Source organism: Chelonoidis abingdonii, chromosome 10 (assembly GCF_003597395.2).
Source record: "Chelonoidis abingdonii isolate Lonesome George chromosome 10, CheloAbing_2.0, whole genome shotgun sequence".
Taxonomy (NCBI): Eukaryota; Metazoa; Chordata; order Testudines; family Testudinidae; genus Chelonoidis; species Chelonoidis abingdonii.
Window position 1 is genome coordinate 14,898,093 of NC_133778.1, and position 27,969 is coordinate 14,926,061.

A 27,969-nucleotide genomic window follows, 5' to 3' on the forward strand; every position below is an offset into this window, starting at 1 on the left:
AGATGTTACACGTAGCATACACTATTATATAACGTAACATAGAATAAACAAACTTTATTTTTGACTTGCATCCATACTTAATGTTCTGTGCATGAAATGTTGGAGACTTAAATTCAATGGGAATTTTGGAAGTGCAAGATCAGACTTAGATTTCCAGTCTGGACATTTGTGACAAGCACTAGATGTTGAATAGTTAATTGCATTCATATCTCGAGCTCATAGCCTTATGCCCTTACTTTGCTGTATCAAATTAATAGCACGAAAGAGTAACATGGGAGCTCTCTGGCTGTCACTCCAAGCTGAGAATAAAGAAAGGCTCTTTGCATTTTATGATAAATGTGGAGAACATCATGCTGGCTTAGCCTCTTCCTGGAAATTTTTTGGCCAGATTTTACTCAGAGAAGCCTATCTGAGGTTAATAACTGGGAAAAAGTAGGTGCTGAAAAGCTGCAAGCATAGATAAAAGCAAACAAGACAAAAATATGCTAGTGAAATGTAAGTGATGGGGGGTATGTTATTTTGCAGATGGGTACAGCTGCATCTGAGCTTTGGGCAAAGGACTGGTCCTGAGGCTTTTAGGGCCAGATTCTACAGGGACGACTTTTTTAGTGACAGTGCCATTTGCGGTGAAGTGGGTACAAAGATAGCTGTGAACCACCTTTACATGCCCCCTCCCAATCCTAGGACTGTGGGTGCTGGGTCAGTTCCAAAGTACAATTCAGTGTCATCTCAGGGCTGCTCCACATTGTGCCATTATGGCAGCCAGAGATGAGCTGAATGAAGCAGCTCTTCATCCAGGCTCTTTTCTTTGGTCATGCCCCCAACCTTGGGGGCCAAGGTGAGGGTGACAGAGAAGCCACCACACTAGCGTGAGCATGCCAGAGTATTTCCCATGAGGGTGCAATGCTGAGGCTGCAGATTGGGCTGGCACTGAAGTCTTTGTGTACTGGAGTACTGGGCAGGGCAGCTGCATCAGGGGCCTTTGTCTGACCTAGAGTGTATATATACCCAGTTAATGCAACTGCACATGCACTACAAACACAACCCCATTTATACACCCCCATAATAAATGGGAACATGCCAGGCATATTATGATCTGATAACTCATATGAGGGTGCATCTATCAGTTCTGAAAAGAAAAGCCACAACAATACTGAGGCACGTGGTATGTTGATAAAAATCATGCTGTACAAGAAATCAATCAATATGTACTAGAAACAGTTGATCAAAAGGGACTCCACTCTATCACTGACAGCCCACATTTTGAAATGTATGTAAAAACAGGCTATTTACATCTCTTCTGCTGGTTGTGTGACACCCATTGGTGTAACTGGGAACTGTGCCGTTGCATGATCTGAATCTTCAGCTGGGGGAATGCCAGCTCAAGGGAACTACATCAGTTTACATCAGATGAAGTTCTGGCCCATGGACTGAAGCTGTGTATCATCCTTAGAATGTGGCCTGTTTGAACATCGATACTTTCTTAATGACTTATCTTTTCAGTGGAGATGCACAGATATTATTCATATCAAGTGTGACATCTTTGATGACAAGACTATCGGCCTGATTCTGATCTTATTTACACTGGTGTACATTAGGAGCATGGCAGCTCCCTGTAAATCAGGGACACTTCAGTTGTGTTAGTGAAATCAAAAAAATCAGGCCTTATCACTTTCTGTATGAAGCTAACATTGGGAAGCACACTCGTACTTGGCTGCTATTGCTATCCCCGACCATGTGATTCCTGTGCAAGCCTGTGTCACATGATGGCAAAATGAGCATATACAGCCATGGTGTAATGTCAGATCATGTAAAATGTAATGTCAGGGAATGTAATATACTATAAAAATAGCAGAAGCAATGGGGGGGGGAGGATCAAACTATGTGTTTTTTTAAAACAAAAATAATAGAATGTCAAGATCCAATGTCTCCTTGGTAACAAGTATCAGGTTTCTGAGCTGAGTTTGGATGGCTGTATGATATTTGAAAATATAATATCCTCTTAATAAAGGCACTTTTCAAACAAACATCACTGCTTTTAAAAAAATGGCATTATGATCAAATATTATTATAATTATTTCTTTTGTTGAGAAAAAGGACAGCTTCTCTTTAACGAATGGTATGCAGACATTAGACATGCAAACACAGAAGAAAAGAGATAATTAAAACAAGATTTGTACAGGGTTTTCCATTTCATCAGTGCTGAATTTTTCTAAAAAACTGTCTTATGGTCACTAATTGGAAAAAGAACTGATGGAGCATCTTTTAGACTGAATCATTGTTTTGAAGTAAATATAAATTTTTCAAGTGTGCTGATTTGATTTAATTTGACTTTGTTTTTGAAAGTCCAAATGTTACATTAGCTTAATTTATTTGGACAAATTTGTTTTTGTTTTTTTTTATTTCCACATTCTCCACATTTGCTAGAGGTTTTTTTTTTTTTTTAATCAAAATGAAAGAAAGAAGGAAGAGAAAGAAAATGGTTACAAAGAATGAAAAGTTGGAGAAGAACAGAATGGATACAAAAACCATGGAGAAAGTATGGAGTGGGGAAGGGATAAAAGAAAGAAAGAAAGAAAGAAAGAAAAAGAAAACCCTGATTTCTAACCATCTTTTTCTTCTGTGTGATGAAGCTTGGATGGGTATCTTCGGCAGATGCGCCATTTACCAAGACGCTTGAAGAAATTCTCCTCTTCATCTCGCCCATTCTCCAGACCACCTCCTGGTCCACCTTCGGACAGCTTCACTGCACTAGTGAATTTCACCTGAACAAATGAGGAGATGAGACTCATGTTCTGATGTGTTATGATTCCTCTACCAACTTTGCCATAGCAATGTAGCACTTAAGAACAGGCAGTAGTGTGGTACATTACTATAGCAACAGAACAGGAACTGTGCCCATATGCACCAGGTGAGGATATTAAGTATTCTGTAATTTGGCAAGGTTGCCATTCCCCTTCTTTCACAGGGTTTCATACAGATACAAGTAAGGAAAAAGCAGCATGATCAACTAGTAAAGTACATTAAGTATATTCAGAGGACCCAGATAACTCCCTGAGTGAAAAGAACGAGCAGGAGAAATGAAATGTTAATTACACTGACACTTCATTCCTGTGACACTGTTCATATGGAGGACCAAAGAAGGCACAATGACAAGTCTCTAGACAGCGTATAACAAGAATGAAATATGGAGCATATTTAACCCTGTTTTCTTCACTTCCCCAGAAGGAAGTCTTGAGATGCTGCTAGATACCAGTCATTACATTCTTCCTTTTCTGTTCTGTTGCTTAGACGCACATCCCCCCTTCTCATTGCTATGATAACATCATTCTACTCCCATCCTTATTGTATTACCTCATCACTGCCTCATCACTCATTGTTTACCTCTCAGCCTCTCAAATCACATGCATCCTCACAAAACTGTGTCTTTCAGCTGTTCCCTACTCTTTCCAAAGACTGACTGCTTCCAAAGCTCCTCTCCAGTGTATTTCTAGTGTGTCCCATACTACAACACTGGGTGCAGCTCAGAAAAATACAGAAGGAGAATCATTTCTGTCCACTTATGGACCATCTCCACTCTGCTCCTCCCTCCTCTTAAAGGAAGGGAAAAAGTCACCTGCCATTTTCAACCTCTTTCCTTGAGGGAGGACCTGTCTTACACTATGCTCAAGGGACAAATCCTGCTGCCTCCCTCATGGTGTGGTTACGCTGGACTTTGGGGAGAAGCAGGATTTGGGAGGTCTGCACAGGGGTGTGCAAGTGCAGTTCCACTGGATCTCTGTGCATGAAAGCACACAGGGCAGGGAGGAGAGTGGGTAACAGACCCACCACTGAACGGACTCTCTGGCCTTTCACTTCTATGAGGGCTGGAGTGGGGGAATGCTAGGACCAAAGAGACTACTCCTAACTTTTGTCTGGAACATCTTCCAAGGAGCAGCTGTGCTACAATTCCATGGGCCAGGGGAAAGATTTCTCTTTCCCCCACCCCCGATCCGCACCTTCCTGCAGACCTCCTCCAGTCAAGGTGTCATGCTAGATGCTAGGAAGTATATCCTCCCAAATATGGAAAGACAGACTCCTCCTAGCCTTTGCAGGTGAGGAGTTGTACCACTGTGGGCACTCTACTGAAAACCCCAGCTCCTGAGGGTTTTGTCCCTGGGTCCCATCAGCTGCAATACCCATGCTGATCATAGTATTTTCCGTGGGAGCTAGAAGTGATCTATGAAGTAGCCAGACCCTATCCCTTTATCCTCCCTACTAATCTGAAATGACACATTTACCTTGGAACTTTGCCTGATGAAAGACAGACGGTCTACAGAGCTGATATCCAGGAGGTCTTCCACCCCGTCCGCCAGCCCAGAGAGGGAAGAGCGTTTCAGCCAGTTCCCTGATGCAGAGAAAGCCAGTCAGAACAATTCTGCAATTGCTCCAAGCTGAATACATCAGCAATACAGGCATATTTCTCTATAGCACTGAAACAGTCATACCATGACATGAGAAAAGGGTGAAAGATGAGGCGTGTTCATGCTATATGCATCAAAGATCATAGCTGAATTAATAACATGCGAGGCTGAGTTTTAGGATTGTAAAAGTTGAAAATCAACATGGGTCAGTGAGAAAGGATAAATAATATTTATTCTTTCCTTCTTATTGAAGTCTGCTTGGAAAGCTTCTCAGAGAGAAGGGAAGCATGGTCCCATGATGAGAGCTCCAGTCTAGGACTTGGGAACCCCAGGTTAAAGTCCCTGCTCTGCAATAGACTTTCTGTGTGACCCTGGGCAAATCACTTAGTCTCTCTCTCTCTCTGTCTCACTTCCCCATCTGTAAAATGGAGAAAATAGCACTTCCCTACCTCACAAGGGGTGTTGTGAGAATAAATATATTAAAGATTGTAAGGCACTCAGACACTACGTGCCTTTGCTATACAGTATCCAACACACGCACAGAACAGATCATTCTATCTGCACATGCAGTACGTATATATAATATAAAGGGACATACATTTACCTATGGGGAGTTTGAGTTTCTTTCGGAGCGAGATCCGTCGGGAGCGGGAGCGAGAGCGCCTGTCAGTGGTTGTTCCAGAGTGAGCAGTGGTGCACTCTGATGTGTCCTGCTCTGACTGGCTGCTGGTATCACTTGCTGCACTCTGCGACTTGAACATCTTTCGCCAGAAGTCTTTGCGTCCCAGAACCGCCCCTTGCATTTGCTCATCGCTGCGAGAGAACACAACACAGGGTTAATAATACCTCACTATGGTTTGTATGCTGCGAAGTACATTTGAACAAGTTTCCCCTCTTCTAACCTCTCTTTGTTCCTTGGCATATGTTACTTTAAGAATTTAAACTTATTCTTCTTGATGTAATTTGTTAAGCTAGATAGTGTTCTCAATATTGCACAATGAAGACAAATGTTACCCCGGAGAGTTTACAGTCTAAAAAGTCACTCTGTTTTTCTGTCATTATGCTAAAGCAGCATTTCTCACACTAGGGTCTGTGGATCTGGTACTCCAGGGAGTCCACGAGTCATGCCCAGGGCCACTAGCCCCGCTGATCAACTCCTCTCCTCTCCCTCCCTCCTAGTGCCTCCGGCATGCCGGGGAACAGCTGTACAGCAGCATGCAGGGGGCACTGAGAAGGAGGGGGATGAGCGGGAATGGGGTGCTCTCAGAGGAGGGATGGAAAGAGGTGGGGAAGAGGAGGGGCAGGGGTAGAGCGGGGGTGGGGCCTTGGGGAAAGGGATGGAGTAAGCGCAGGGTCTGGGGCTGAGCTGAGGGTTTGAGAGTCAGCGTAAAATTTTAAATCATAATGGGGTCTTTGGGTTGCTAAAGTTTGAGAACTGCTGTGCTAAAGAATCATCCTCTATCTGGTCAAAGTGACCACTACTGTACTGGACTAATGCTTTTCAAGGCTGCATCCCTTACAAAGTGTTTGTATATCAAAAGAATCATTTCAATACTGTGTGTAGCTATATGAAATCACAATTCTTAGAGATCTTTTAGAATAGTGACACCATATTCTGCTGCATACCTGAGACCTCAAAGTTCTGTGGCAGAACTGTAAGCAGAATGGCTAATTCTCATTTTTCTCAGGAGATTCAAATTTTCTGTTCTCTTTACAATCGCATCATCAGAGGAAAGTTTCAGAAAGTTTCATATTCAGTTCAGCATAAAACAAGCCTTTCTGGACTTTCCTCTTTTCTATATTCTGGATTTTAATTGGCAAATCTATCTCCACTCGAAGAGAATACAGATTTGAGAAACATAAAAAGGCTGGGCAAAAGAGCTAACTACGACGTTCAGATTTCAAAGCCAACCTCTTTTTCATAAGTTTAGGGTTTAGCCTTTATCTCAACAAATCTTCTTTTGCTACAGAAAGTTTGAGTAACTTCTGGACTAAAGGATGACCCTGGAACATTTAACAGAGCAGCACACATAATAATCACCATTAAACACTGTCTATTTTTGACTTAAAATAACTGTCCCCTCATTATTTGCAGTATTCCTTACACTTCCCTAGACTCGATATAGGGAATACTGCAAATATTGAAGAAAAATTATATAGCTTTCTAAAGGCTTGTCTAAACTGGAACTTCCAGGAAAGTTAATCCGAATGACTGCCACAGTGAATTTAGCTAAACCCAATGAAAGTAATTTTAATTCTGAACAGCAGCATCCACACAGGGATTTAATGCAATCCACTTCAAATTCACACTTTTTGTTAATTCGGATTAATTTTTCTGGATGTCTCTGTGTAGGCAAGCCTTAAAGCAACTGAAATGTTTCTAAGGGTGACCCTCTGTATAGCTACAGGTCTCTTTCCATTGTTTGAGAGCATGAGCAATATTGAAATAGTGACCTCCGCACATACAACCAAAGTTGCAAATCTATTGCACAAAATATACACAAGCTTCCTTGTGCACCTCTGATCAAGTCAGAAATTCAGTGAGTGTTTAGAAATGGGCCCAAGGCATAAGCCTTGTCCCAAAATCTAGATCCAAGCTTCTCTTAAACTCAGATGGGTTCAGATTCATTATATTGCTCTTAACCCACCTCTGCTTACAGAACTGAAGGACTCATCTATTGCTGAACCCTATATTCTAACTGTATTTATATCAGTGATATTAAAGACCTTATGGATGTAGGAGAGTTATCTCCTTTTGTTCTTGCCCACCAGCATAAACCAGGCCACCGGGCCTCTCAGGGTGGAATGTTCAGCAGTGAGAAAGCTGCCGTGGCATAAGATGACAAAAAACTCATCTGTAGGAAGACCCATTTGAGCCCAGAATGTATCAAAAACTGAGCAGTGTTGGCCTGGGAAAGGATGTGGCTAAGTCGATTCACCTCATCTATTGGCACAGCTTCTACAGACTAAAGCTACACTGCACCTGGCATAAACCCTGGGGTAAATCCACTCCCAGAGTACAGCATTGCATCCTGGTGCAAGGCAACATTGTTTGCACCGCCTAGCACCATCTGTGGTGTCTCTTGGCCCACAGTCTTTAACCTTTCCCAACCCACTATTTTGAATGTTAGAAACAGGCTTTATTTCATTACTGGCACATCATTTAAAGGTGTGGGTTACCACTCTCCTAGGACATGATGATTTAACCATGAATGGGAAAGAAATGCCTAAAGAAAACCCTCTCTGAGCCACATATTAGTCTTGTCTTACAGGTGTCTATGAGTAAAGAGCAAAACAAGAACTGAAGAAAGATTTAATCAGTTGGGACACTGGTCTATCAGCGTGAGATTTTCAAGAGCCCTGATTTTACTCACCATATACAGATCTTCGGACTGGGCAAAACCTCCAAATATATCAGACTAAAATATAAATCAATTTACCATTCATTTGCTTTGCTTTACTACTCTGACCATGTTTGCTAATTAGAAAATGTTATTTCCCCTTAAATCAGGGCTGGGCTCCTTCACAATCCATCTTCTCCCACTTGATCTTGCAATGAAGTCATAATGTTTGCATTTGTGATTATACAATCATTTCCATGGCAAAAGAGATTATTCTCTGCAGATTCAAGTAGATCAGGATAAGGAGGAAAGATTGAGAGAGAGAGAAATACCCCAGCTGGGGCCTACTGTCCCACCACAGGATATGAACAGCTTCCACTGAAATCAGAACATCTGTTAGGTCTTCAAAGAAGAACAGATACAGGGAACTACTGCTGTCTTCTCTAAAGACACCCATCTTCACTACTGATGACTAAAAAAGCCAAGGAAGTTTCCACCAAAAAAAGAAAACTGGAAAAATATGACAGATAATGCGAGAGGCAGCAGTAAATAACTAAATTTAATTTAATTACAGAATTAATAACAACAGTCTTCGAATATGTTAAGGCTGTTATAAAGAGAACTGTGATCAATTCATCTCTATGTCCATTTAAGGTTAGAGAAGATCTGCAGCAAGGGAGATTTAGGTTAGATACAAGGAAAAACTTTCTAATTATAAGGATAGCTAAGTAGTGACACAGCCTTCCAAGGGAGGTGCGGCATGCCTGTCAATGGAGGTTTTTAAGAACAAGATAGACAAACACCTGTAAGGGATGGCCTAGGTTACTTGGCAGGGGGATGGACTAGATGTCCCTTTCAGCCCTCTATTTCTATGAATATTCAGTTCATTTAGGGGGAGAAAAGAATAAAATCAGTCTGACTCAAAAAAGGGAAAAACAAAGAAGAGGAAGATGCTAAAGCTGGAGGGTTTTTTTTAGAATTGTTACTAATTTTTAGACTGTAAGTTCCTTGGGCAGAGATCATCTTTCCATTCTGTATGCATACAGTACCTAACACAATGGGTCCCCAGTCTAGAACTGGGGCCTCCAGGCATTGCCCCAATACAAATACAAAAACAATAATCAGAAAGCTGGAGGTGCAGCTCTGCTGATAAGGCAAGTGCAACAACCGCAGGGTCCCGTGGGTGAGAAATGAACCAACCATTGGATGAATTAAGGGGCATGTAGTTATCCCACCAGTGTAGTTTTCACATTTCCTTTGGGAGCAACAACGTAGAATGTTGAGAGCTACCTGGCCTCACGTTTGGAGCATGGACGCACGAACAGGGAATTGCTCTGATGATGAGAATAAATGTTCTATTTATTGCTCTGTCATTGTTAAAAATGCATTGGCAAATTTTATTGCAATTTCATTTAGTGCTGCCCCATGTTGCGATGGCCTGTGGTGCCAGCTTTAATTTATCTTCCTCTGAAATCAAGTTTATGCCCTGTTGTTCTTTTGGCGGTACGGAAGGTGGGCATTTGTTGGACATAACCTGTAAGTTCAGCAGCAGCTAAACAAATGCTCAGTACATTTCTTGTATTGCCGGCAGAGAAGAACCCTAAATGAACAGCTGATTGCTACTACCCCAGTGGGGAATTCTCTAGTACAACACATTCAAACTACTAAATATTTACTTACTGCTCTGGGGTCTGCTGAGGACGGCTGGAGATGTAACTACGACATTCATCAGGGGCAGATGATGCCTGGCCTTTATCAATAAGAACACTTCCCACCTCGGATCTATGCAGACAATACAGACAGTCAAATAAAGTTAACAGATGGCATATCTTGCTTCTCATATAGTCAACCTTGTTCCCTGATCACTGAATCCAGCACTTCTGAAAAACAAATTTAAATGTGTGCCCCCATTACAGCAACTGGCCTGCCTATGCACATATCGCCATCAAAATGTATTGGGATGGGGAACTAAGGCCAAGATTAGAGACTTGCACGGGACTTTTTAAAAAAACCCACTCCTGCTGTTACGGCAGTGGGTTCAGCAGAACCTGCAGGATTCCAGTTCCGCTGCAGGGCTCTATGCTAGTCACACACAGGGCTCTAGCCAACATTTTCAAAAGCTACTAGCAATGTTGGGAGCCTCGTTTTGTGGGCGCTCAATCTGAGGTGCCTTAAAGAAGGCAGATTATCAGAAAGTATTGACCACATACTTTTGGCCATCTTGGCCAGTGTCATCTGTGTGTCTCTGAGGCCAAGAAAATCATGCAACAAATCTGATGCTGCCAGTTTACATGAGACTAATTCATTTAGTTCTGTTTGAAGCTCTATTTTTGATCCATACTTATTCTTTTGTCTCACACTTAAATGCAACACACCCCAAGACAGCATATTAAATTAATAAAGCAACCTAGGTTTCTTTAGTATCATGCTCTCCACACCTGAGTATAGGCATTCAGACCAACAGCTCTCAGCACCTCAAGGTACTGATGCTAATACTAAGCCATGTCCACATGCTGTTGGGGGTGGGGGTTGCAATTATCCCTTCACACATCCCTCCTCTTTCTTTCTCCTGTTTCTCTACTCTTCCTTTCCCCTGAATTTCCGCTGCTTTGCTATCGTATTTCCTTTGTTCCAGTTGTTTCTGATCCACTTTTTTCATGGCTACTTCCACAGCTGCCTCACTTTATTAAATTTTAAGTGTGGCTTCTGTCACTGCCACACTCAAGTCCTGTACATCAGGAGCGGACATGTGCTAACCAAGAGGAAAACAAACAACCTCTTGTACTTTCCTACATCTGTGTTTGTCGTCAGATGTTTGCTGCGTGCATGTGTTCTCCATGTGTGCTGTCTCAGCTCAGCGCAGACAGCTGGCACAGTAGAACTCGAGCAAACCGCCCACTGACCACAAAATTCATTAAGGTGCAAAGGCACTTGGTCAGGTTTATTGCCGACAAAGCACGGTGCTAATGCCCCAGCTCAATGGTTACAGATACACTAACATTTGTATGCTCGCGACAATGGACCGTCCCAGTTAGTGTTGAGACTTTCCACTATCCCCTAGGCCAGACGAAGATATTGCCTCTGAGATACATCTTCATATACCAAAACACAACAAGTTACGTATCACTCTTGACTTATCAGGGTGCCACCCTCTGACATACTGGCCTTGTAGGTTCCATCAAAACATCTCTATTCATCATGCTGTCATCCTGACCTTATCCTTAAAATGGGTCAACGTGTTCCTGTTATCTTTGGGGAATTTGCTTATCTGGATGTTCTGGTACCTCCCTTCTGGAATGTGCTTGCGTGAGAGTTTTTTGCCCAGCATCTCTTAGGAATATGTTTTTACAATATCAACACTATGCTTGCCAAATTTTGTGAGCAGGGCCTGCCTCTTGCTCACAACTTAACTTGGTAATATAAAGCAAAGTTCTGACCATTACTTTAAGCCAGGCCTCATACCAGGCCTCTGATACAAGGCCCTATGTTTCAGGCCCTCTTACTACAGTGTTCAGCATAATAAATTATACAACAGTACATCATTCAGACACAAATCTCTCCCAGACACAAACTTTTTGCTCCCCAGGGGCTTCAGATCCTGCTCAGTTGTTTCATCTGTTTTCTTCCCCGGAATTAACTTTTCAGCACTGTCCAAAAGGGCGCTCAGTGCCACCCTTCTAAAAATATTCCCATGAGCCTCCTTGATAAATTGGACCAATTGCCGGATGTCACAGTATAATCCCTGAATAACAAAGGAGAGAGAGAGCTGTGTTACTCAGTTTGCATACAAGCAGGAAGGGAAACATATATTCCTTTTGTATACAGCCAGGGTGATGCACTAGATCATGAAGAACTGCATACCTTAATAATTGTGCCAGCTGTTGTCTGAGTGGCTCTTTACTTACAGGTTTATGTTTTCTCATTAAGATCAAATGTTTCTCTTCGTAAGAGGAAAGTCAATCCAGGAGCCAGCTAAGAGACTCTGTAACCATCTGTGGCAAACTCTTTTGATAATGTAATCTATGAGTTACTGATCTGCTTGATGGTGCATATGACTAGTTTTTAAATTAACATCATTACTAAAGGTGGACCAGGGGGCTGTGAAGAAATAATTTAACTAAGGCAAGTTTGCAGCTGACCCTTACATCGATGCATATACTGTACTGGACAAAGGCTGTTGTAAATTATGCCAGGGCTTCTGGATCAGAGGATCTGGGAGCTGTGAAGATGATTTGAAGCCGTTTTTACCCATTCATCTAACCCATAATCTTAAAAGGCATGAAAAATCCTATTGAAAAAATGTAGCATCTCAGATTTTTTCTTAATTATTTGAAAGGATTACATCACGACAATGGAGAGGAATGACTCATACATTCACCAGTCTAACTCCCACAATTAGATTTTGTTTTTTTACTTCAGTACATTTGCGTGCATTACTGTAGCCCCTGGGAGGAGTTGGTATGGAAAGGGCAGCCCTAGTTCTGAGGGAGAGAACCTTCCAAAGGACCCAACTTCTGTTTCAGGAGCTTTCTTGAGAGCCCTCAGTCTATTCTGAAAATCCCAGCTGTGGAACTGTGGCCAGTACTCTACAAACACCAGATTAGTTGACAGACTAGCTGGTGCTCTGACTGAGGTCCTGATTCCACAAGATACTTACGCACATGCTCATCTTTAAGCATGCAAGTCGTCCCACAATAGGAAAATCCCAGATGTAGCCTTGTCACATCAGCCCACCATCTTTACAGAGTGTGTAGTGGGCACTATGCAGTCTATTCACATGTCTGAAGTTAGGCATGTGCTTACATACCTTCCTGAATTGGGGTCTCAACTACCTACCTCTTCACGTCTGGAAAGGCATACATCTTCTCAAGCAAAAGTATAGCCGTGGTCCTAATTGAGCCCTTAGTAGATGTCTGCCCTCTTCCCAAAGCTAAACATTAGTTCAGTACGATTGGCAGCCTTGGCTAAGAGAGTTCCAAGAGAGAAATACAGAGGTACTGCAAGTTAGGACTGAGTTACCTTAGTAGGACTGTACTCAGGAAGCTTGCACAGCACCTACCAGAATGGGGTCACATCCAGCTCATGTAAACCGGCATATCTCCACTGACGGCAATGGAACTACTCTGATTTACCCCAGGTAGGGATCTAGCCCATTATTCCTAGCTCCAGTTTAGTGCTACTAGTCTTTCCTTTTCATTAATGTCAAATTCACAATTAAACAAATGGAGTCCCCATTTGAAAACACAGGGGATCAAAGACCAAACACAGTGTATGACTCTATGCTGGCTGGGTCAGACTTGTCCCTGACGAACACCTGAAGGATAAGTCTTTCTTAAACTTGTCTAGCTAGCTATGCCAATAAAGTCTCATTGAATCAAGCCCTGATTTTCAAGCCCAGCTGCTTTATGATGGAGCGGAAATTCAACTTGTAAAACCTGCACCTAAATCCTCACCAGGTTTTCAGCGCTATGCAGTTCATGCGTAGTGGAAGCGCAGCGTGTGATCAGTGACTTGAACATGGCGCTGACAACAATACCTTCCACACTTTGCGCTGTAGACTTGTTGTCCACTGTGGTGAAGTTATTTCCAAATCCAGCCTTGTCTGGAAAATGAAAGCACAATAAACCACACAGCTTGGCTGAGATGTGTTAACAAATTACAGATTAAATAAATAATTACTTTTTAAATGTATTAAAAGACATAAATTACCCAAAATCATATGTTCAATTTTTGTGACCCCACCTCATAAACAACACAGCAGATATAAGTGGCACAAATAAGAAGAGGGATAGAAAAATCTGTCATTTGAAGAGAGATTGAAATGATCAAAACTGTTTATCCTCTCCCTAAAACAGGGGGATACAAAACAACAAATGGAATAGGAAAGGCAATTCAGGCATCCCTGTCTCCCCACTCAGGTAACACAGAACAAAGGGTCACTCAACTAAATTGAAAAGCAATTTAAAACTGATGAAAGGAAATTTTTTTTAATCAATGAAACTGCTCTCACAAGGTACAATGGAGGCCAAGATCTCAGAATAATTCAAAAAACAGATTAAACATTTATATAGATAACGAAAACATCCACAGTTCTTTAAACAGGGCAACAATATTCACAAGAGAGGGCTTATCCCTTGAAGGAATAAGCCAATGTGTATCTGATGAGTGTTAAGAAGAAACTTGCCCTGTGGGCCGGTTATTTCACAGTTGCCCACTGTGGTGTTTCTTGCACCTTTCTCTGAAGTGACTGGAATCATAGACAAGGAGATAAACTACTTGTGTGTTTTGATATGGCAATTCCTATATTCCAAATGCCCACAATTAGCTACTTATGCATGCAATGACCAATGTACACGTACCATCATTATAATAGTATATAGAACTGTTTGCCTAACTTAAAAAAAATGGACTTACGTTGTACGCACATAAATCTGAATGCTCCTATACGTGTTTACATGATCTGTTTAGCTATTTGCTGCCTCACCTTAGGCTCTGCAGAGAGATTTAATGCTCAATTACATCTCCATTCAGAATAAACACAGAATGCACAGTCCACTCCAGCTGGCATTTGGTCATGTTATTAAGCAGAAAACCTCATGCCTGAGGCATAGTTGAGAGAAAATTTTCTTTCACAAAGCCATAAACAAACAGGTAGGAAGCATTAAAAGAGAGAGCACAATATGCTTCTCTAATTCCAATTGTACTGGAAATAAAAGAATTTATAGGGCTACATTTTGTCTTTAGAAATTCACTGCGACTTTTTGAAAATGGTAGCCAGCATCCCCTATGGTAGTGTCATCGATGAAAATGTAACTGGGGCTTGTGATGCCAGCTGTACTTACTGTCAGTGACCGGCTCCATGCAGAATCCTAGCAAAGCGTGAAGGAAATCCACTACATTATTGAGGGAATCCCTGTTCACGTAGTCCCTCATGGTCTGCCGGAACTGCATTTTATCCAGCTTGTACAGCTTTGTAAGGCAATTCTGAGCCTGTGAAGATATTACAAAAATGAGAAGTATCTGCTTGAATTTTGGTGACAGCTGCAGGGTCCTTTGGTGCATTTCTGCCCTTGTTTCACCAGTGCTGCGTTGTTATAAGTAATCTCACCTACTAATCAAAAGGTTCAAATACCATAACAAGATATGGGCTCTCAGCTAATGCCAACCATGCAATTCAGTAATAGGAGCCATTACACCACATTATCTTTTGGAGAAGATGTTAAATCAAGGTCACTTCTGCCCTCCTCTTGCAGTCCTCCAAATGGAAGTTAAAATTTCACTGCTGGTGAAATGAGTAGGAACCCAACTACCCTGGCCAACACTTACAGTATAAACGTTGATAAAACAGACTGTGGTGTAGGGATGTCAGATTTTGAACCTATAGCCCAGATCCAACCCTGTTCATGTGTTTATCTGACTCCAGTGACCAATTCAGATGCAGCAAATGCAAACTTTTATTTACAAAAATAATTCAGTGTTGACTCTTTATTGCAAAGGCAACTATTTAGGTGTGACCCAATGCAGTGAGGTATTAAAAAGTCTGAAATATCAGCTCCAAGAGATGGGTGAATTGTCTGTTTCCTCACAGGGTGGTGTTGGTTCTGAAGCCCAGTGGTAATACTGTGATTTTCTAATAACTTAGATGGACAATTGTGCATGCAGTTACCACAGTGGTGCATTCAAAACAGCCTGGCCAAATAAACAAACAGCAGAAATAGCAGTCATCCCCAAAATGCACTACAAATCTCTTTCCATAAAGACCCCAGATCAGCAAGGCACTTAGGCACACACTTAACATTAAGCATGTCCCACTGAGGCTAACAGGACTCCTCACATGCTTAAATTCAAGCATGTTCCTAATGTTTTGCTGGATCAGGGCCTAAACGATGAAAACTTAATGGTAATTTTACTAAGTAATAGCTTGGTTGCTACATACCAGGCCATTCTGGACCCTTGCTCTTTGTGCAAACCTCCCGTTACCATCACTGGGTTCTCTGCCACCCAGTGATGGCTGCACATGACACTAGCATTGTAGTCCTGTCTCTCTGGTACCATAATGACAAACAGAATTTGGCCCTCTCCAAAGAGTGAGTTTGACAGCGCTAAGGCCTGATCCAATTCCCCCTGAAACAAACTGATTAGCCCAAAGGAAAGGCTCCCATTAACGTTAATAGTCTTTGGATCAGGCCTCTAATGCTCAAGAGTATACTGTGAAGTATTGCTGACTGCATCATGGATGTTATGTTTGCCTACACAGTCATGACTAGTATCTTCCTCGCTGGTTTGGAAAGGATTTTGAGGAAGCTTGTGCAGAAAGGCACTATATGAAAATAAATTATTTTCTACTTTTTTCTTAGTTTCACATCCCTGACTCTGGATGTTTATATAGACAGGAAAACGGTGGTGCAAATTACGGTGAAACAGGAGAACTGGTGAATTAGGATTTAAAAAGGGGAAGGAAAAAAAAAAACCCTCAGCACACAGACATTTGGAATTGCCTGATGACTATTTTGTGTTTTCAGTTTAAAACAAAATTAATTATAATTTTTATCTCCAGGAAAACAACTAACTGGATCCTCTAATGTGGTGCAGCTGCTTTGCATTGCACTGTCAGCATAATCTGAATTTAAAGCTGGAGAAGCCAGTCTGAGGATCACACTACTGCAAATCAGTGCAGATCTGTTTTAGGGACCCTGACGTAACTCCTCGTTCCTGCTGCTAGTATACTTTGGACAAGGAAGCACTGCTAAGATGTCCCTATGCTCAGGGGCAGCTCCAGGCACCAGCGCAGCAAAGGTGTGCCTGGGGCCAGCGGTGGCTCCAGGCACCAGTGCTCCAAGCATGTGCCTGGGGCGGCAAGCCGCAGGGGGCATTGCCGGTCCCTGCGAGGGTGGCAGTCAGGCAGCCTTCGGCGGCTTGCCTGCGGGAAGTCCCCGGTCCCGTGGATTCGGCGGCAATTCGGCGGCGGGTACACTGAAGCCGCAGGACCGGCAGACCTCCGGCAGGCGCACTGCCGAATCCGCGGGACCAGGGACCTCTCGCAGGCAAGCCTCCAAAGGCTGCCCGACTGGCGTGCTTGAGGCGGCAAAAAAGCTAGAGCCAACCCTGCCTGGGGTGGCGGTGTGCCGGTCGTTGTGAGGACGGTAGTCAGGCAGACTTCGGCGGCATGCCTGTGAAAGGTCCGCCAGTCGCGCAGCTTTGGCAGATCACCTTCAGACCGGCAGATCACCTGCAGAAACGCCACCAAAGGCCACCTGACTGCCATGCTTGTAGCGGCAAAAAACATTGAGCCGCCCCTGCCTATGCCTCACTTGTGTCTTCAGCCTCTTGTGGCCATTACACCCCAGCATAATTTTATGCAATTTTTTAACTGCCCAAACCAGAGCAGTGAGACCAGCCTGCACAGAGCAGCTTTGGAATCAGGGGAATGCAAAGGAGAATTTTAAACCCATGAGTTGCTACTTAGGTGCTCTGTGTTCCATCCCTGGCTCAGTCACAGACTTCCCATGTAAAACTGGGCATGTCAGGTAGGCCTCAATTTTTAAAATGTCTTTAGGCATTGCTTTGCTCAGCTTTGCAATGCTTAACTTATTTAGGAGCCTAAAGCTTATTTTCCAAAGGGATTTAGGTTCTTAAGTGCCTAAATCGCTTTTGAAAATGAGACTTAGGCATTGCAACCCTGAGCGCAGCAATGCCTAAATACCTTTAAAAATCTGGACCTTAGTCTTTGTGTATTTGTTAAATAGGGGCAACACTTCCCTGCCTCATGGGAGTCGCGAGGACTATGAAGCGCACAGCTTCTATGGTGAGGAGGTCAGATAGGTACTTAGATAGAAAGGTCTCATCCAACACACTGACAAAAACCAGTATAAGAATCAGCAACCAGTACTTCCAGGAGTCCTATCTTTAAAGTTCTAATCCTTATTCTCGGGTTTTACAGCGTGGATCAGTCTCTCAGAACTGGTAAAAATGCTTAGTAAATGGCAAGGAAACATTCATCAGAACTAAAAGCATGCAAACAATCTGCAAAGTAAACCAAAGGAAACAGAAACACATCTGCATTTTATAATGTAATCAAACACTTTGAGAAGTTTAACTGATCCTGATCTTGACTAGAGCTGGGTAATTATTTTTTTTGTTGTTTTTTTGGTTTTTGCAGCCAATATAAAATTTACTGGAAAATGCATTTTGTTCTGAAACTATTCATGAATTCGGCAAACTGTTTCAGCTGACAAAATTATTTTGGAAATGTTGAAACAATTTTGAAAATGTCATTTTGATTTGATATTTGAAATGTTTCATTCAACCCAAATAAAAATTTTCAGTTTTTCATTTTGGCAAGAAAAAAAAATCAATTTTGGTTCGAAACAAACAGATCTTTTTTTCACATTTTTCGGTTTGGCCACCAATCCAAAAAAAATCAATTATTCGCTCAGCTCTAGCCTTGAGCTCAGATCACTCTGAGGTTCAGGATCTCCAGCTAAATGCTTTGAAATCAAGGCTCAGTATCAAAATACAACATGCTGCATGCATGCCTACTGTCAATTTTTTAACTAACTGAGACAGTAATGGGGGGAGAGGGAGATCATATAAAATCCACCACTCTAGGTGTTATTTTTAGCCAGGTCTCAATCCCACCTCCACCTCCATTTTCGCAGGCACAGTCTACACTCGCTAATGAAGCCAATCGGAATGCTCATTGTAGCATGCATGATGGCCAGTAAAAAGTGTTTGCGAGACTGGGCCTTTAAAATGCACCTGTTTGGCAGGACACTGGGCACTGTGTTCCCATTGAAAACCCCTGTACCTGGGTTTTAATTCTCTGGGATGCAATCACAGCAATAACTGAGCAATTCTGGGCTCTTTATGCTGCTTGAATGGTAACAAAGGGCCAGAAAACTAGGTAAAGCTATCTCATGATAGAGGAGGGGGGTCTTTTGCTGCCCTCCTGCACAGACTGCAGCATGGGAGCATGCTTGGAGCATAGTGCACCCTGGCTATTCAGGGTTGCTGGAGCAGCCCATAAGCAGACGTTCAAAGCCACCAGAAGGTAACGCAGGCTTGTCTACACTTACGGATTTTTGTATCCATGGAACCAAACTGATACAGTCCCACCACTGTAAACCTCCCCAGGGTAGCCATGCTGCACCAGTGTACAAAAGTGACTCTTGCTAGTAAAGTATGTCCACACTAGGGCTTTACAAATCTGCATGGCAGAGAAGCCTCTGGGGCTGCTCTAAATTGACTTGTTGGACCCGAGACATGCCCCTAGCAGGGCCAGGAATTTAAAAGGGATAAAGATGGCTTAAGCAGCCATTGTCTCCCCTTGGTTCAGCTGCAGCGCTCAGTAGGTACAGCTGAGATGGGAGCCAGCATTTAATGATGAATATAAAGGAAGATGTGTGGAGGGAGAAGAGTGGAGGCTTGTCAACATCAGCAGACTCATTTCAGAAAGAAGGGGTTGGGGAGAACTGGAATCTGCTTTAGTTCTCTTACATTCTCCTGGAATACCTGGTGTCTCAGACGATCTCCAGAGAGCCCTCGGTGTCCTTCTCCGCAGCCATAAGCACAACCCAGTGATTTCACTATTTTGATCAGCATCGTCAGTGCCAGCCTGTGGGTGCTTATGGGAGTGCTTTCATCCTAAGAGCCGCAGAGGGGAAACAACACCACGTGACACTGAGGTCAGGTAACTGGCATACCTTTAACATTTGCTCAGAACATACCGCTGCACATTTTTGCTTGCAAACAGTCCAATATTAGTCTGAAGAGCTAAGTAACTCTTGAAAATCCTACTGACTTATCTATTCAAGCTCAGGGCCTAATCCTTCAAAAGCTTGCTATCAGGTGTAATTCTGACTACAATGAGCACTGATGTCAATTCAGGTACTCCTAGTATTCAGCTATCTGCCAGGCAGCAAGGGTCAGATTGTGCTACCTGGACTTATAGTGAGTACTACTTTACTGAAAGTAGTCCCATTGAAATCCATGCGACTACTCATAAAGGACTATCGACACGAGTAAGTGGGACAGGACCAAGTCCTAAGGAACTCAGGGATCAGTGAGTACTACTTTAGTGAAAGTAGTCCCATTGAAATCAGTGGGGCTACTCATAAAGGACTACCGACATGAGTAAGTGGGGCAGGACCAAGTCCTAAGGAACTCAGGGATCAGAACCCTTTGCATCAAGTCAAGTAACAAAATGAAGTCTGTGTTGTCATCTAGTGGATAAGGCCCGGGATGTGGAGTCATGAGATCTGGGTTCTTCTATTCCTAGCTCTGCCATGGATCTGCTGTATGACTCTGTCTTGTCTCATTAGATTGTAGTCTCCTTAGGGTACTGTCCATCTCTTGATGTTTGTTTGCACAGTGCCTCGAATGTGGGAGCATCTATGTGTTACCGTAAAATAAATAATAAAAAGTAGAAAAATTCAGCAATAATTTTTCCTGTTTTAAAACAGCAGTTGTGCAGTATGTAAAATAGCACCTATTCAGGGCATCAGGAATACTTGTTTTATATCAAAAATGCAGCCACGCTAGGCCAATTAGGGCTGCTTAGCAGAGTAGCTTTGCTTGAGTAGGCACAGCAAAGGACGCTGAATTCTCCATGGTGATGCATGCACTGGGTTTGAAGTGGGTACTACAGTGACACAAATGAATATGTCTGAGTGGTGCTAAAGAAAAGAAAACCTAGCAGTTTTCCAAAAACAGAGAGGGAAAAATAAATGATAATTACTCACTCACATATACATACAAATACACACACACACACACACTTGACATAACTTATGTCATATTGCACGTGTTCTCTATATTACATAGTACTCAAACATACCTTTTCTTGATTTTTATCATTCTTTTCATAAGGTCCTCCACCTCCTCCTCCGCCACCTCCATCAGCTCCGCCACCTCCTCCTCCACCACCTCCTCCTCCTCCACTTTCTTCGCCTCCCTCATCTCCAGTTCCCAAAGCAGCCCCCTTGAGCTGGAAGGATCCCTCACTCGGTCTCTTTTCTGCTGATTCATTTTCCTTGTTCTCGCTCTTCCTTCTGACTTTCTCCACGCACGGCACCACGCCAAGCTGCAGCAGGCACTCGACGATGTTCAACGCCACATCACAGATCCGGGAGCTGATGTCATGGTTCAGGACCAAGTAAACGGCTTTCAGAACCACCTAGAGAAAGAGGAAACAACGTGTTTTGGTCAGACTTGTTTTCTGTATTATCATCATTTCATATTTGTATTATCATGGAGCATAGGAGCCTTAGTCATGGACAACTTACAATCTAAATGCAAGTCAAGAGACAAGAGGTGGATACTGACAAACAACTGGGGAGCACAAGGAAACAATGAGACAATATTGGTCATATGGCAGGCAGTGGTTTCAGCACACCAATGGCCTAACCATCATCAAGTTTTTGGTAGGCATCCCAGCAAAAGGGAGTTTTGAAGGAGGATAATGCATTTGTTTTGCAAGTGTTTACGAAGAGTTCCTCCCAGATGTAACAGGCAGCATGGGAAAAAGCAGGAATTTAACAAGTGGTTGATGGAGGATGGTGTCACAGACCAACTGGAGGCTGAAGTCAACAAATACCTCGATGGTGAATGAGAAAGGATAGAGAGGGTAGGAACAGGCTATGAAGAGCCTTGAAAGTGAAGACAAGCAGCTTTATGTTCAGTGTGATAGAGGAGGAGCAGCCAGTGGAGAGATGCAAAGAGACGGGAGATATGGTCAAAGCAATGGGCTAGGAAAACGATATTTGCAGAGGGATTCTGAACGGATATGAGCAGGGCAAGACTGCCTTTACCAAGGGCTGAGAGATGGACTTTGCAGTCACTGAGATGCTGGACTCTGACAGCCTGGACAAGAATTTCAGCTGTGTGATGGAAAGTAAAGGCCGTATCACAGAGATGTCATTCGGAAAGAATTCACAAGGTTTAGATATGCCTGGATGTGAAGACCCTCAGAGAGATCTGAGTCAAAGATGACACCCAGGTTATGGGCATGAGCAACAGGCAGGATGCTGGGGTTGTTCACAGTGGTTGAGAAGGCAGAGGGGGAAGTTCTTGAGGGGGTGGAAAGATTAAGAGCTCAGTTTTAGCCATGTTGAGCTTGAGCTAATGCGCAGACATCCACAAGGCCACATCTGTGAGACAGGCTGAAATTTTAGTTTGGGCAGAAGGAGAGAAGGTCTGGAGTGGAAAGGTAGATCTGTGAGTCATCAGCATAGAAGGCAGTTGAATTTGTGTTTGCAAATGAGATTGCCCAGAGGCAAGGTATGGAGGTAGAAGAGAAGGGGACCCAGGACAGAGCCCTGTGGAACCTCCCCAGAAAGCTGGTGGGGAGGATGAGGAGGATCCTCCTAAGGACATGCTGAAGGAGCGATTAGAGAGGAGGGAATGAAAACCAAGAGAGATCAGTCACAGAGGCCAAAAGAGGACAACATTCCAAGAAACAGTGAATATTTTAAATGCAAGGGTTTGATTTTGAATGTCTTCTCCTCCCTTGGCTAATGTGAGAGTTTGGATTCACTAACTCATTCTACAGAAGGAAGAAGGTAACAATCTGCCAGAGTCAGGATGGTGGTGGGCTTTACTGAAATTTTGACATGGATGAATTTCTTTCCCTTCAAGGGAGTCTACGTCCCTCATGAAGATCTTATTTGCTGGTCCAGTGTCAGAAACCTCTGTGTTAGCACTAGGAAATGACTCATGGTCTACTGGGTAGGGCACAGGAATACAGGTCAGGAGACTTGGGTTCTAATCCTGTTCTGCCACTGACTTACTGTGTAAACCTGGGCAAGTCACTTCCCCTTCCAACTGACAGGGACCATCTCTTACTATGTGTTTGTATCACTGAGCATGTTAGGATCTGCAAGGCAGATGCCTATGTGCTTGACTACTTCTGTTAATTTTAATTCTTACTAAATCCTGCTAAATGTGAAGGATTCATTTCAGCAAGTACACTGAAATGATTTCTCTTTTCATTAGAGCCAACTGCAAGGATCTGTAAGGCAGATGCAGTGAGAGAAGAGATGGTTACTTGAGGAATTCTCTGCTTCCGAACAATTGACAAGCCTTTCAGCATGCCAGAGGAAGGATCATAAATGAGAAGAAAGAGAAGGAAACATTCTCTGTTATAATTTTTTTGCTTTCCTAGTTTTCAGTCAGAACTTTATGGGTGTATTCTCCCTTGGTGCACATGTATTACTCTCGTTAAGAAGAACAGAAGTCACATTACCTGAAAGACTACACCCTTTAGTATTTTTCAAATGTACCCTACTGGTCTTGAATGACCTTTCTGCAGTGCTGGAATGGATAAATATATAAAGAGATTATGGAAAAAAACTCAGGTTAGCTCAATGGCACAGCTGCATTGACAGAAGACAGCTGAGGCTTTTCTTGTTCCTTTGCCAATTACCGAAAGATCCAGCATGCCGTTCTTGTGGACGAAGTTGTTGGTGCCATCAATGTGATCCGTGTCCTCCAGGCAGCTGTAATTGATGCAGGAGTCAGTCAAACTCCGTGGGAGATTGGCGCAGGCCAGCGGCTCATGGGGCATCTCTGGAATGGGCACCTGGTTGTACAGCTTCCGCATGTGCTCGCTGAAGAAGTCCGCGTAGCCCACGTTGAATGAGGCCAGGGTGGTGTTGAAGGTGGCCACAGTGATGGTAGAAATCTGGGATCGCACTGTAAGACAGAAAACAGGTATCTTGGCCTTTCCCGTTTTAGTGACAAAATTACCCATTCAGGCTTGCTGATTACTGTAATTAGTACCACAGGCAATAGTGTAATTTGTTTTTTTATTTCTAAATATGCCAGCACATAAGTATCTTAGGGATCAATTAGAAACGTGAGCATCACAGCTCTCCAACTTTTAGTAAGCCTTTCAGATACGGAGCTGACCTAGTGCATGGCAAAATGCTCCCAGAACGAATGCAGCTCAGACATGAGGAGCAGCCTGGAGAGGAGAGCTTTGACTGAGATGTGTAAGCACCGGAGATGAGGGAGACATGCCTACGCTGGATTTGAATGGACACAAATCCAGCCTTTCTGAGGCTATTCAGAATTGTTCAGAGAGTGACTTCAGAAAATGAATCCCAAATGCTCACTTCACGCCACCCAAATACATCTTCCTCTACTAGCTGTGTGGCCTGGTAGCTCATTTATCGATAGATAGTGCCCTATTCAGCATGGGAGTGTAAGGTAAAAGACGGTGCTTCTGTGCAGGGAGCAGCAGGTAGGCGCAACACCACAAGCACTAAGAAGCATAAGAGCCTCTCAAAGGAGACAGAGGGAGCAAGGCTCTGTCCTCTCAACCCACCCCTGCAGTAGCCAGCAGAGCTGAATCCAGTAACTGCATACTCCATCTTTCCAAAGGGTGCAGCAGCAGCTGTGCTCTCAGTCTGGTCCTAGAGGCACTTCAATCTGCTCCCCAAGAAGGGCTGTGGCTCCAAGCTACTAGCTAGCCTGCCATGTTTAAAACTAATACCAAACCATTTTGAGGTAGGCCTCCAGTTGGAATCTGGGGGCTCAAATGAACTAAACGAAGAAAAGAATTCCACTGAGTCTGAGATCTGCATTGGGTCTACCCCGGAGGCTCAGTGGGTACTGCAGGGCCCCCTCCAGTTCAGTGGCATATCAAGCCATTAGGAGGCTCAGCATATGGTGCCTTCAGGATGTTGGTGACAACCTGCTCTACATCTCCATCTTTATGAACCCGGGTGAGCAATGTATTCAGCATCTGAATGAGACTGGCTGCAGGGCAACCCAGAGAAGTGATGACTGTGCGCAAAACAGGTGAAAGCAGTGGCAGAAATTATATTAGGCACCTAGACTGAAGGCGCACAGCTGCTTTTTGCTACTCAGGTTCTTCCCTTAGGGGCTATGTCCAGAATCCCACGTTGCAGCAGTGGTCAGGACGTTATCTAGTGAGAAGTGTTGTGTTGCAAACCCTCCCTGAGCCCCCTCTGGAGCAGAATGACTCAAGCACTCAGTTCTATGGCTAAAAACTGCATTGTTTCCCTTTATTCCTTTAAAACATGCTTTTAGTGTAGGGCTGGGTGAAGAGTGGGTCAACATTTGGAGGACATTTTCACAAAAACTATATCCTCCTCTTTTTTTCTTTTGCATATCAAAATTTTGAATGAAAAACTGCATTGCAATTTCAAATTTGAAACTTTTTGGCCAGCTCTGTTTCTCTCCTTGCTAAAAATCTTCCAAGCTCACTAGTACCTTGGACTGTGGCTGCACAAAAATAAAAATATTAGCTAGTCAAGTCAGAACAAATAAAACACAGAGCTTCAGTAACTGGACAAATTCCTACACAGAGGTGGACAATGCACCACCAATATTAGTGACAGTGGATTGCCACTGAGTTAATTATCTGTATGGGAACAGAGCCCCTTTCCTTTCCAGGATTAATGGATTTTATATTTTGTGTTTTATAGGAAGATGATGTTCAAATGCCAATGGAAGAGGAAGGATGACCCAGTGGTTAGGGCATTAGCCTAGAATTTGGGCAACCTGGATTCATTTTTCTGTGCTGCTAGTGACTTCCTGTGTGACCCTGGACAAGTCACATAGCCTCTCTTTGCTCAAGTCTCCATGAATAAAGATAACAGCACTTCCTGCCTCACAGAGGTGTTCTGTGGATAAAAATGGAGAGTTTCTCAGATACTGCAGTGATGGGGGCCATCTGAGTACAGCAGAACCTCAGACTTAAAAACACCTCAGGAATGGAAGTTGTTCATAACTCAGAACAAAACAGTATGGTTGTTCTTTCAAAGGTTCACAACTGAACATTGACTTAATACAGCTTTGAAACTTTACTATGGAGAAGAAAATACTGCTCTCCCTTTATTTTTTTTAGTTGTTGACATTTAACACAGTACTGTACTGTATTTAGTTTTTTTGTTTTTGTCTCCGCTGCTGCCCGATTGCATATTTCCAGTTCCAAATTAGGTGTTTGGGTGACTGGCCAGTTCATAACTCTGGGGTTCTACTATACCAATGACCGATGGAAGGCTTAAATGTTTTCTGCATCTAGCTAAAAGGGAGGCAGCAGCTGTCTATGCTTGATTCCCACCCTCCCCACCCTAAGGCAGGAAAGCTTCTCATCAGTGAGAGTGCCAGCCTGTTAAGACTGAGGTGTCTTGTATAATTTTAGCAGCCCTACTATAGAGAAATGCTCTTGTTCTATTGGTAGCCAGTTCTGTTACTGTAAGAGTAGGGGGTCTTAGCTCTGATGGGGTGGTCATATGCTGATGGGAGTAATTACAATCTTCCTACCTTTATGGCTTTTGCCATTTTAAATGGATACAGCCCTTTTATCAACTTTCCAGAACTGCCAACCCCAAGTGCTCAAAAATCATCAGTCAAGTCCAAAAACAATCATGAGATTATTGCTAAAAAACCTTCATGATTTTTAAGCCAAATTCTGCATTCTTTTTCCTTGCCTTCTATTTCTTGGGCCTTTAGAGTTTCACTTGCTTCATTCTTTTCAAGCCTTTCCCTGAAATCATGTGGGTTAGAAATGAACTTTTTAAAAATAAGGTGAAAGCCGAGATTTTCATCCAATCTTTTGATTCCAGCAGCTGGGTCTTTCAGAAAGCCACCAAATATTGCAAGACACACAATGAAATCATAAGAGTTAGCAAGATTGACTTCCTGCCCTAAACTTCTGTGCAGTGTTCCTGTACACTGTTAAAAAGGTGCTGTGCCCCACCCTAGAAGTGGGGGCATGTCCTTTGTAAGAGATTATAATAATAATCCTAAACAGGACAAAAAGAACAAACAATGAGATATATAGAAAAACCAGAAAGGGAAAGAGGGGATTAATCAGATATTAATAAATTTAAAAAAAAACAAACTATCTCAGCCTCCTGACATTCACACTCCAATGCAGTATTTGCTCATCGCTATATTTGACACACCTTCTTTGACCGTATTCTCTGCATGGCTGTTTGAGTGGTCAGGCAAGTCAGTGACCAGGGTGTGATGAGAGTGAGAATGTCTAGCACTCAGGCTCTCCATCTCTGTAGCGGTGTCAGAGCTCCCCCGTCTGGTGAACTTCCCTAGGATGAACATATAAAATAGAAATTTAGTTTGCAACTCTAAGGAACGTGTGAGGGTTAGAAGTTGAGGTGTGGGAATGGGGATCATTGAGATTAGCAGAAGTCCAGATCTCACTTGAGCCAAAGTGGAAAATCCTTATTTAGGCTTTGTCTATACTCACACTTTAAATCGGTCAAGGATGTGCCTCCCTCCAGCCCCCGATCGACATAAGTTTCCCTGACAAAAGTACTGGTGTGGACAGTGCAAGCTAGTGCCGCTCATTGGAGGTGGTTTAATTATGCTGATGATGGGAAAGCTCTCTCCTGTGGTGGTACTGCTGTGAAGCTGTAAGGTCTATAGTGTAGACATAGCCTGAGTGTACATCTAATTACTCAAGCAAAACTCCCACTAATGCCAGGAGTAAGGTGGGGGAGGAGAGGGTCAGTCTCCTGGGACTGACTGGAAATATGTTTTGCCCAAGTCCTATTTAATTATTAGAAACAAACTGATCTAAACATAGTCATGAAAGATCAGTAGTCAGTACTACAATGAGATTCACCTTAGAAGCTGGCAGAAAGACTATGCCATTTCTACAACAGGTGTGGCAATCCACACGTCAGGGCAAAGGACATAATCAGCCATCAAGAGGGAGGGCTGTTTTCCAGTGCCAGAGTGATAATAAAAAGCCTCCATTTCCACTCTGCTATTCTTGGAACATTTCGGAGCAGAACAGTTAAGCAGAACAATTAATCAGAATACAGAGTTGCAATATTAATCCTTTCCCATCAGTCACCTAGTATGGCAGTTTGCCATCCTCCTCTCTCAATGCTGCGCCGGTCCTCTCCAATTCCAGAAAAGCTGCCAAAGGAGAATGTGCTGCGAGTGGGTGACACATCCAAATGATCCTCGTGGAGCAGAAAGGGCACCCCCATCCTTCGCTGCCGTTTTTTTCCAGTGTGGTGGAAAGGAATAGAACCCTTGCGCTCACGCTCTCGATCCTCTTTGCGACTCTTAAACTGCAGAAAGAAGAGGAGAGGGGTTAGAGCCAGGCAGAGGCTACAGAGATTTCACTACAGTTAGAGGGGAAGGACACAAACAGATGAAGGACAAGCATGCAGAGCCGAATCCTACATTCCCCCACTCTAGCCCTTTGTCCATGATGGGTATCT

The 27,969-nt window shown here is 43.2% G+C and overlaps 1 protein-coding gene across 13 annotated transcripts in view; it reads right to left on the minus strand.

The window, feature by feature from the left end:
• Positions 1-27,969, minus strand: part of UNC80 (unc-80 subunit of NALCN channel complex) — a 201,327-nt gene that overhangs the window by 130,102 nt on the left and 43,256 nt on the right. For 6 of the 13 annotated variants that reach the window (XM_075069959.1, XM_075069960.1, XM_075069956.1 and 3 more), the window contains exons 10-21: positions 27,594-27,816; positions 26,680-26,820; positions 23,166-23,434; positions 20,580-20,918; positions 19,241-19,387; positions 14,587-14,734; positions 13,198-13,346; positions 11,317-11,486; positions 9,425-9,526; positions 5,002-5,216; positions 4,281-4,387; positions 2,609-2,765 (exon numbers count right to left, since the gene is read on the minus strand). In XM_075069959.1, the coding sequence (XP_074926060.1) occupies positions 2,609-2,765; positions 4,281-4,387; positions 5,002-5,216; positions 9,425-9,526; positions 11,317-11,486; positions 13,198-13,346; positions 14,587-14,734; positions 19,241-19,387; positions 20,580-20,918; positions 23,166-23,434; positions 26,680-26,820; positions 27,594-27,816 (2,167 nt within the window). The remainder of the gene's footprint in view (positions 1-2,608; positions 2,766-4,280; positions 4,388-5,001; positions 5,217-9,424; positions 9,527-11,316; positions 11,487-13,197; positions 13,347-14,586; positions 14,735-19,240; positions 19,388-20,579; positions 20,919-23,165; positions 23,435-26,679; positions 26,821-27,593; positions 27,817-27,969) is intronic. The other 7 variants (XM_032765079.2, XM_032765078.2, XM_032765080.2 and 4 more) reach the window with 5 other exon arrangements.